General features: G+C 43.4%; 1 protein-coding gene across 2 annotated transcripts in view; it reads left to right on the forward strand.

Annotated features, from left to right (window-relative positions):
- LOC139050369 (glucose dehydrogenase [FAD, quinone]-like) overlaps positions 1-10898 on the forward strand; it is a 50351-nt gene extending 39453 nt beyond the window's left edge. For both annotated transcript variants that reach the window (XM_070526620.1, XM_070526621.1), the window contains 4 exons: positions 1768-1931; positions 3604-3781; positions 7319-7541; positions 8862-10898. In XM_070526620.1, coding sequence (XP_070382721.1) covers positions 1768-1931; positions 3604-3781; positions 7319-7541; positions 8862-9042 — 746 coding nt within the window. In that variant the 3' untranslated portion in view covers positions 9043-10898. The remainder of the gene's footprint in view (positions 1-1767; positions 1932-3603; positions 3782-7318; positions 7542-8861) is intronic.
- Positions 10899-11168: the final 270 nt, after the last annotated feature.

The raw sequence follows: 11168 nt of genomic DNA on the forward strand, positions 1-11168 counted from the left end.
CTAAATTTTCTTCGCTGAGCATCCGTTGTGGCAGCATTTTTAAGCTTCCGTTGCACGCCGTCGCGATTTTCTGCCAGACGGTGAAAGCTAAGCAAGAAGAAGCGGACCAATAGCAGATGCTGGCAAGGCCCTCCTCATCCGGTTATCTACTTTCACTGCGCTAGCCCGGCACCCCCCCCCCCCCCCCCCCGAAACCCTCTCCACCTCTGCATGATCCTGCCCTCTGCTCAGCGAATCAGCCAAAACAAGCAAAAGTGGCCTCCTATAAATAAGGAAAGAGTTTCACTGGTCTTTTAAACAACGCTGCGAGCCATCGCCCGATGCTTCCGTCGGTGGTTACGTGAATTTTACGTAAGGAAATTGGTATAGCTTTAAGTTATAGTGCCAGTGGATAACTTATTTTTCTTCTTTGGGCTCGTCCTCCTTTACTCTCATGCAGTTCCTTTGCTTGCGCACTGCACCACGCACGAGCAATGCCAAAATGAGAACACCGAATCAAATGCACAGTGTAAGACGCCTGCGCAGCGATATCATGAGGATGAATATGATGTATGAATGAATGTGTGGTGTTTATTGGCGCAAGGGCCAGGTATGGCCAAAGAGCGCCAGGCCAGTGTTGATGAGTTTGCAGTGGAGTTATGGCTTCTATGAAGTTGGTGTGACGTGGCTGTAAAGGGGCCTTAAAATGGTCACTCTAACGTGCATAAAGTCTATGTGTAATAAGATTATGGCAATGACAAAAGACGTGTACTATGTGCATTAAGGTGCATTGCGAAATAATGATACCATATAACAATGCACAAGATTCTAAAATTAACTAGAGCACCACGGCCTCGTTAGAGGCCTGCGCAGCGATATCATGAGGATGAATATGATGTATGGTGCTTGTCGAGGGAAGAATTGTGATGACATGTGTATACACCCATGTGTATCTATATTTAAAGATTCTGTACCTCTTTTGTCATAGTGGGACATACCAGCCCTTTCTGCAGGGTTGGCCAAGAATGGACAGATGCTCATTGGTGTATACCGATTAGCCAAATCAAAGAAAATGAAGTAAATCAAAAAATCCCTTGAAAAATTTGCACTACATTAGCACGCTGGCGTACTTTATACATGCCTCTGAGCCAAAATTATATAATCAATTTTTTTAAAAAAAATTATGGTCTTTGTTACGTAGAACAAAAGTGCGTTTTGTTGCACTATTTCATTTGTCGGTCAGCATATGACATGGGCCCGTTCATGCTACATGCATACGGTGGGCATATAATGTTATTATCATCATCAGCATTATCGTCATCATTATCGTCATCAGGCTATATTTATATTCACTGCCCCAGGGCGAAGTCTTCTGCCAACTCTCTTTAATTACCATTGTTTTGAGCAATCTAATCACAACTTTCCCCAGCAGATCACCCCACCTAATTTATCACCCCACCTAATTTCCTGCGGTCCTCGACTGCACTTCCATTCCCTTGGCACCTTGTCATGTGGAACCACAAATGTATCAGCCGACATACTGACTTACAGCAGGAGACAGGAGCGAATCGGATAGGGTAAGCAAGAAAAGATTTAAAAATGTGTAAAAAGTACATGAACGGCATTTACAAGTGCGATAAAGGTGCTGGTGCTGGAGTAGATAAGCTAGAGCTTGCCAATAATGACAATTTCCTGAAGGAATGAGCAAAGAAATCACCGCTTCCTCTGGCGCCATATTTCATCAACTATCGTGCTGGCTGAATCCTCCGGGACATCCGTCTTCTGCAGGTCCCCTGACTGTACCCGGAGGCGTGGAAGGTATCGGTTTCATCCGCACCAAGTACAACGCGCGGCACTCTGACTGGCCTGACGTCGAAGTGCACTTCGTGTCGAGCACTCCAGCCGCCGACGGAGGTCACACCATTCGTCGCGTCATGGGCATGACAGACGAGGTGCGTGGATTGCCGTTCGTATGTGCTGTGCAGTATCGATTCGGTGTGTCGTTCCCCGCATTACAGAAGGTTCCTCTACTAAACACTCTACCTTGACTCTACCTCACCCTACTTAGGCGGCAGTGGCACCTTTCCACAGAAGATGAGCAAAGCGAGAACAAGGGGAAAGCAGGAGCAAACGTTTCGGCAAGTGGACCTGTCTTCTTCAAGGCGATATATGATTTCCTCGCCACAGTGTAAACTTTGGCGAGAAAAGAATATGTCACCTTGAAGACAAGTTGACTTGTCGGAACGTTGGCTATACTTTGGCTAGGAAACCATATGTCGCCTTGAAGAAGACAAGTTTACTTGTCGAAACGTTGGCTTCTGCTTTCACCTCGTTCTCGCTTTGCTCATCGTCTTGAATTTCCTTCTCCCTCCTTCCCCGTATTTTCCCTGGCTTTCGACAGTAGGGATCACTGCGATTCATTCACACTCCACATCAATCCTCAGAAAGCGCAGCGTCTTCTTTTGTGGGGTGGAGGAATACTTTCGATATGGAGTTCTCCAATGACATCCATTGCTCGACCTTTGTTCGTCACTTCAAACCTCACTCCTCCTGTAAACCTTTGTCAAGCAGGGAGGCTTAGACAGTATGATGGAGAATGTATTGACGCATCTAAACTTCGTCATTCCGGGTTTCGACGATATTTATTTGTTGCACCGTTTTATTTTCTGCTTGCTCTAATCTATTCAGCTTCCTGCTTTAAGCAAAACTGTCATATCGAACTTGTGTTTGTCGAAGACTTTTCTAAGCGCCTAAAAGCTGCGGTCCGACTATCCGCAATACGTATAAAGTATTCGGATGTCCTGCACTGCATTTAAACCTAGGAAAGTACTCGACGATAAGGTTGAAAATTAGGTGAACGCTTACGAGGTTAGCAACGAAAACAGAAACCCAGAGGACGTATTCGTTCATGTCATTACATAAAAGCTTGTAGCACCGTACTCGTAACATCTTTCAATTTGTTCCTCATAAAAGCGCATTCATTTGCCTAGTAACCTGCTTCCGGCTTTTCCCACCTGGAGGGGGCTTACACTTTGTGCACTATGCCAAAACGCTATAGTCCATTATGTTTAGCGAAGTAGAAATGTTTAGGCTGAGTGAGCGCAAATGCCTACGTGACTAGTCGCATCGAGCTGATTATTTTTTCCTTCGTTCATCCGCATCCGGGTCAGTTATTGCCATTTGCAGATCATCGTGGCCTAAAGTAACGTTGGGAATTTTGGGCTTGTGATTGTGTTTGAAAGATTGGCCGCAGGTGCCATTCTGGGAAGCGTCGGTGGTATTTCGATCGCTGAAGTACGCAGAGAAGCTCGCTTGTCGTGCATTTAGTGGATGTTAGCTAACACTTGATTGATTGATTGCTGGACTGATTGATTGAAGTTTGTCAGAAATTGATCTGGAGTCCTCTACTATGGCTTCCTTAGTAAACTACTGCACAATTTCAAGACGTTAAGCCCGATAATTTGATGTTAATTTAAAGACCAGGTAGCGTGTTTGATGGCGGCGAGACCTCGATAAGACTTTTTACCGCAAAACGGCATCCGCGTAAAATAAAAATGAAGCGGGAGCAGACAATATTATTCGCTTCAAGAACTGTGCCTTCTCTTCTTCTGCCGTCTTGCGCAGCTCTTCGACCGTGTGTACCGGCCGTACCTGAACATGGATGGGTTCACTATGTACCCGGTGCTGCTGCGGCCAAAGTCCCGAGGATGGATGCGGCTACGATCCGCCGACCCGGAGGACTACCCGCTCATCAATCCTGGATACCTGACACGGATTGAAGACGTCCTTATCCTTGTGGAAGGTACGTGAGCTCAAGTAAACCGTAAGCTCTGAAATACGCGGAAGCGCTATGGTCAGTTAGTGACTATGGTTAGTGACAGAAAGTCGTTTTAAATTCAAGTATGTCATGAAAATGGTGTTTTAATACCCCCCGATGACTGCTGCAAACTGTTAAATAATGTATTCATGTCATTATTTACAGCTACATGTCCCAGTGCTTGTCCCGACAGCTCGTTTGCTGAGTATATTTCTATGAACTCTGTTCTTTTGATGCTGTTTGCATTGCTAGTTTGATAAAAAAGAAAAAGATATATTCCCTTGCAGGTGTTCATAACATATATTTCAAGTCCCTTAGGAACACTGTGACGTATTCTTTAATACTGTCGCACATTTTTTTCTCAGTCACTAGAACCTTGCACCTTGTCTAATCGGTGGAAAGGAGGAAACGTGGTCTGACTGTATAAATCAGATCCCGCGAACTCGGTGTCCTGGAGGTGCAAAATGCACTGTTTAAGAATGCGCTTTGTTATGTAAAGGAATTGTAAAACAGACACCATATTTAAGATATGAGTTCCCAAATTTTGCGACGAAACACACTGTTGCTCCAGTTAGGTTTGTGCAAGAATGAGTTTTAATAAACATGTCACACAGAGCACAATGCATATTGTAGGAAGTCTGACGGCGCTTATTTCGAAGTAGCTGTCAATTTCAAAATTTCAACATTACAATTTTCTAATACCAACAGAGTTTTGCACTATAAACATGTGAAATTATGTCTCTTAACCTTTCGAAACATTTCCGTCATTCTTTTCACTCGAAATGTCACTATACCACTACCTTTCTATTAACTAAAGTCTTGAAATATGAACTCATCTATGGTACGTTCTTTCTTTTCTGTCTTACACCGTTTTCTAAAAACTTTATGTGATAATGATACACAATTCATATTTACGTAACTTCGCTTGGAGGTTTTTACCGTAATTCTGAGTTTCTACTTATTGTCTGAATTTCTGCTTTTGTTAGTAAGGCACCTGTATATTTGCAACATTACTACACTCTCTGTGCCTTGCTTTAAGTTGAATATTTGTCTTACCTTAATTTTCATTTCGACAGCTTGTACACAATTTGCTAGTATAAATTATGTAGAGTGTGTACCGGTGCGGTTCGCTTACCTTGAGACCATCTGCTCCACATTAGGTTCTTGTAATTCTGTTTTGTCAAACTGAAGTAAAAAGGGACGAATGTTCAGACAACTTATGTGCAATTGTTCGGTGAATAATTCTATCAAATGTTTCTATAAACATAAGCATATATGTGTAACACTGCTTTGCAATCCCGTCTAAAATTAAAAATATGTATATATATTGCGTGTGGTATTGCCCTCAATGTTCACTAGTTCACATGAAATGTTCTGATGCCCTCAATATTCACTGGTTCACATAAAGAGGTGGAGACGATGCAGGGAACATAAAGAATTGAAGCTTACGTGTGAATTTTTCCTTTCATATAACGACCACTCCCATAACTAATGCACTTCGATGGTACAGAAACGCTGACATCGGAATCAGAGTCAGAATTGGTTTCATTGTGGTGATTAAAAAGATTACAAGATGTTAATATACAGAAGGAGGTCCCGAAGTCAAAGACTTCAATAGGACCTGCTTTACAAACTAAACATAATAAAACACAAATTACAGCAGTCTCAACAAATCGTTAACATGGAAGAATTTTAAGTTTAGGTATGAATAGCATGAATGAAGAATTACATGTGCATAAATAAGCCATATCAAAAGCACTGTAGCATAATCTAGTTGACGACTAATAAATTAAAAGCTTAAGTGATTTGACGTACACAGCATAATTTGCGAACTAGAATATATTTGTATGGCAAGGATATCAAACAGAAACCTAATGGTGCGACAATGAAACTGAAATGAAGGCACCCTGAAAGAATCGTTTGAAAGAATGGTTGAAATAATCATAATCATTATCATCAGCCTATTTTATGTCCACTGCGGGACGAAAGCTTCTCTCTGCTACTTTCCAATCACACCTGTGCTGCGCCATCCGATACCATGTAGCGCCCTGCAAATTTCCTGATTTCATCACCCCACCCAGTCTTCTATCGTCCTCTACTGTGCTTGTCTTCTCTTGGTACCCATTTTGTAACCCTAATGGTCCTCCGGTGATCTAACCTATCCACTACATGGCCTGCCCAGCTCCATTTATTTTACTTAATGACAATTAGGATATCGGCTGTCCTCGTTTTCTCTCTGATCCATACCGCTATCTTCCTGTCTCTTAACGTTACCCCTAGCATTCTTCATTCCATCGCTGTTTGCGCGGTCCTTAACTTGTTCTCGAGCTTCTTTGTCAATCTCAATGTCTGTAACATATGTTAGCACCGGTAGAGTGTATTGATTGTACACCTTTCTTTTCAATGAATGTGCTAAGCCTCTAGTCAGGATCTGAGAATGCATGCCGTATGCACTCCAACCCAACTTTATTCGTCTGTACATTTCCTTCTCATGATCAGGGTCCCCTGTGAGTAACTGACGTAGGTAAACGTACTCCTTCACAGACTCTAGAGGCTGACTGGCGATTATGAACTCTTGTTCTCTTGCCAGGCTATTGCGCATTATCTTTGTCTTCCGTATATTGATCTTCAACCCCACTCTTGCACTGTTCAGTTAAGGTGCATTGTAACTCGTCCCTGGTGTTGCTGAACAGGACAATTTCAACTGCAAACCGAACGTTGAGATATTCGCCGTTGATCCTCGCTTCTAAGCCTTCCAAGTCTAATAGCTTGAATACGTCTTCCAAGCATGAAGTAAACAGTATTGTAGAGAATGTGTCTCCTTGCCTGACCACTTTCTTTATAGGTATCTTTCTACTTTTCTTGTGGAGAACTAAGGTAGCTGCGGAATCTCTGTAGATATTTTCTAAGATATTTACGCAAGCTACCTGCACTCATTGATTACGTAGTACCTCTATGACTGCTGGTGTCTGTGCTGAATCAAATGCCTTTTCGTAATCCATGAAAGCCATATAGAGAGGATGATTGTACTTTGCAGATTTCATGATTACCTGATTGGTGACATTGATGTGTCCATTAGAGAGTACCCTTCTTGAAGCCAGCCTGTTTCTTGGTTGACTGAATTCCATTGTTGCCCTTACTTTATTGAAAATAATCTTGGTGAATATTTTATAGAATTCAGGAAGTATACTAATGGGCCTATAATTTGTTCAATTCTTTAACGTCTCCCTTTATGTGGATTGATATAATGATGGCATTCTTCCAGTTTTCTTGAACCCTTGAAGTCTCGAACTGAGCTCACCTAGGATAAGAGATATCTATATCCACAAGTAACCCTGTGAAAAAAAAGTACTTAGCGTTGCAAATATCGTGTCGCTCCCGCCATGTTTATGCCACAACATGAGCAGAGTGCACAATAGCAAATATCAATTATTTGCTTAGATGTTTTGGGGCACTGCGCACAACATCGAGGAAAATCGTGTGATGAGGATTTCATACCGCTTTTCTCCTTGACTGTGCCAGGCATGAAGCAGCTCATAGCGCTGGGCTACTCGGAGCCTTTCCGCAAGTACGACGCGCGCATCTTCGAGCCGGATTTCCCGGGCTGCGAGCGGTACGAGCCGTACTCGGACGAACACCTGGCGTGCATTGCTCGTACGTACACGGCTACCATCTACCATCCCAGCGGTACGTGCCGCATGGGACGCCCGGAGCTTCCCACTACTGTCGTAGACCCGCAACTCAGGTACGATGGAGTCCCCTGTACGATCGAGGTTATTCAGTGGCAGCATCGTACTTATGGTTCGAGGCTGCAAGCGTGATTTCTGATAGATGCCTCATTTCAGTAGAAGCGAAATGCAGTAGCACCAAACTCAAAAACAAGATCGCGCCCTCTTGGGCAGATGATCTTCCACGAAACTATAACCGTCATGAATCATGCGTGTGCTTCATCGATGTAATACTGCACGCCCCGGTACTTATCAAGCAAGAACGACATGCCCTAGCTTCTGCAGGCTGAATTGGTTTCGGTGCGCTGATTCTTGGCGTTTTGGCTTAGACAAGATGCATATGCAGAAAGTGAAGCCCAGTTTACGATATGAAAATCTGACCTCGAGGCTTGTTACGTATTCGGTCACCAAAGGCAGCAATATGAACCGTGCTATCATTCTTAAAAGGCGGTCCCGCAAAGTAGGGATGGAATGTAGAGGTCGGTTATGTGCTAAGACAAGTACGGGCGAAATAACGTACAGACAATAAGGTGAAGCTATTAAACCGCAAATGTTAGCAACCACAAGACTGACGTACTTGGTGTGGTACCGAGTTATTTCGCAGAACAAAGTTTTGTTCTGCAACTGATATCACTCGGCATGTGGTGATGAATATGAAGATGGTGATGCATGCATATACAGCCATTTGCGTTTGATCTACTTGAGACAAATCGCAGGAGATTTTCTTGGCTGCATATCGTAACGTAATTACGATATGCAGCCAAGAAAATGACTGCAAAGAAATGACTGAAAACCAAATGACTGCATATCGTATTTACATTACGATATGCAGCCATTTTGATGAAAAGTCACATTGGGTCTTGAAGATGTATAGTTGACGCTGTTTGACGCAACCCATGTGCACCTGTAGGAAAACGCGGTGCAATGAAGGCGCGTTAATTTATGAATAAAGGTAAAATACTTTTGCTGCTATGTACTGATTAGGAACTCTGTTTCGTGGGTTCTGGAGCCATTTATTTTAAATGAACTACAATTACAATACTGCCAACACACCGTAGCTCTGATATACCATGTTTATCACGGAGTACGGCTTGTCGAAAGGGGTAGAGACTGTCCGATGACGATCTCCGAAGTGCATGCAAAAATCATCTATATGGTTTATCTACCACGAGAGATTGTAGGAAAAGGCGAAAAGATAGAATAATGATTCCTTGCCAAGTAAGGATATAGGTCTAGGAGTTTATCACGCAGCAACCATATGTGAACCAATGCGGCACTGTGCCGTTAAAGGTTAGCAGGATCAATAACATTTCTCTTTCGGACATTCTCTTTCGCAGGGTCAAAGGCGTGCTCAGCCTGCGGGTCGTGGATGCTTCCGTGTTCCCCGAGATCCCGTCGGGAAACACCAATGCCCCGGTCATCATGATAGCCGAGAAGGCTTCCGACATGATCCGTCACTTTAGGCGGGTCACGTGGGGTACGAATTATTTGAACTGGTGGCTGTGGACGAGAAGGTGACTACAAACTTGTGTCGTCACTTCAAAGCGAGGCGTTAGGCGGAGTCCAAGTTCTTCTGACCCTTTCTACAATCAACATTGTGTGATCGTTAAGTGTTCGTGCGCTTGCTGTGCCATATTATTTGTCTAGATTGGCCAGCCTTCGTTTGGCACACGGGAGCAAGTTCACAGCAGAGGTAGATAGGAATTTATTTCCTTTCGTAAGCAACGACACGTGTTGTTTCCTGCTTGCAAGAAAACTCAAGTGATACATTCGTAGCAAGCTTCTTGTGGGACACAAACGCTAGATGAAGGAGTTGGATGCAGGATACGCGTGAACAGATACTCCTTTTCATATGCCCTATATATGTACCACTATGTATGAGGCCTGCTAGACCAAGCTAGACTGCTTTTTGGTTCGTTTATAGAGAATATTATTGTGCTTGAAGTCTTTCTGGAGACACATCTATACTGACATGCTTTTAAAAATATCTGTAGCTGATGTTTAGGACTCTGTTTTTATAACATAATATCACAGCGGCGTTCCTTTAAAGAAAACCGTTCTTAGTATTTTTTTTTTTCAGAAAGATTCTTTGTGACAAGATCGAAGCCTCTCCTTAGAACTAACCGTTAGAAATAGCTCTATAGCTACCAATGGTGTGTCTCCTTGCAATTGTGAATCTCAAGCGTAAGCGGGAAACATTTGTTCATTGGAGCTATGACCCGATCCAGGGCATCCTAAGCAATTCGTCAGTGCTGTGTTAACTCGAGGCTAGCATATTTTGAGTTTTCCGCAACTGGCCACGTTACCCAGGACGCGAGAGCTGTTTAATGTGGTGTGCTGCTCCCGTCACCTGCTGCATACGAGAAGTTGTAGTACGCAGACCCATAGCATAAATACAATGCGTTGTACGAAATGGCAGGCGCAGAGAGCAGAGGCAGAAGAGGGCTGAAAAGGGTAACACAATCGCTGGAGCCGGGGAATACGTCTGTTTCCTGTGTACGTGTTTTGTATCCTCGCCTTTCTGCATACCAAGTTGCTCTGATTGCTGTCGTTTATGAGAACAAGTTTCTGTACCTGCCTCTAGGTAATTGTTCACTCCGTGCTCTTTAGAAAGTATAGTGCCATATTTAAAATAAAGAAAACTCAAGACAGTCTTTACGTCATGGTTCTTGTCGAATCGGTACTGGCGCTACTGGGAAATCCAACCAGCAAGTCATTGGTACGATGACGTGTGTCCGCATTCCCTCCACTTATGCGCTTATATAGCCTACACGAAGCCGATGAATCGAGTGTCTTGTGGTCTGGCGCCATAACAGAAAGCAAACGGATGAAGTAGAATAGTTTCTGAAAAGTCACTCGACTTTCACGGTAACATTATTCAGTGGAAGCTTTTATGTGTTTTCGGCATTCTGACAAAACACAGAACTACCAAGGAAGAGTACAGAAATTAGGCGCCATGGCAAAACACCTTTGCTTCAGAGTCTGGAACACGCGCACTTATAGTGGCGGCGCGTAGGGCTTCTTTAAGCGCGTCCATGTTATCGTCCGGAAGGCAACTTCCGCTGCCATATGTTCAGTGTCACCATAAACCATCACGTTGCTGAAATAAGAGACTTAAACGAAATGCATTACCACAGAAAAAGACACATTCATGAGACGGTCCTGAGAAACAGGCGACTGGTCTCGTACGGAAATTTATCATCAGCGAATGGTTTGATTGACACTTGGTAACAATGCGTTCTTGGATAAAGCGCCTGTAATCGCTGAACGCACGACGATGCGCTCATTCGTACGATTTCATTGTGGTCATATTGTGCGTGCGCCTGAATCTGTAAATACATAAGTGTTCTTGTTCTCTCAAATAAACAGTTGCTATTAAATATCTGTTTTGTGTGGGCCTCTTCTCGAGCGTGTGTGTGTGTTTGTTTTTGCTCGTCATTTTCGAATTTCGTTAGTAGCGTTCTGGCAAAAGCAGCCAGATGCTGCTTACGTATATCGGCGACGCGCACAATTTTGAAGACACACTCTTCTTAGCTGACTTCACAAGGGGCTGGCTTGTAATAAGAGTTGGCTTGTAATGTAAAGAAATGCCTTGTAATGGCTTGTAACAAGATTTGGAACAGGCGCCTGTTATTGACAACTTT

The sequence above is a fragment of the Dermacentor albipictus genome, chromosome 10, assembly GCF_038994185.2.
Source record: "Dermacentor albipictus isolate Rhodes 1998 colony chromosome 10, USDA_Dalb.pri_finalv2, whole genome shotgun sequence".
Classification (NCBI taxonomy): Eukaryota; Metazoa; Arthropoda; class Arachnida; order Ixodida; family Ixodidae; genus Dermacentor; species Dermacentor albipictus.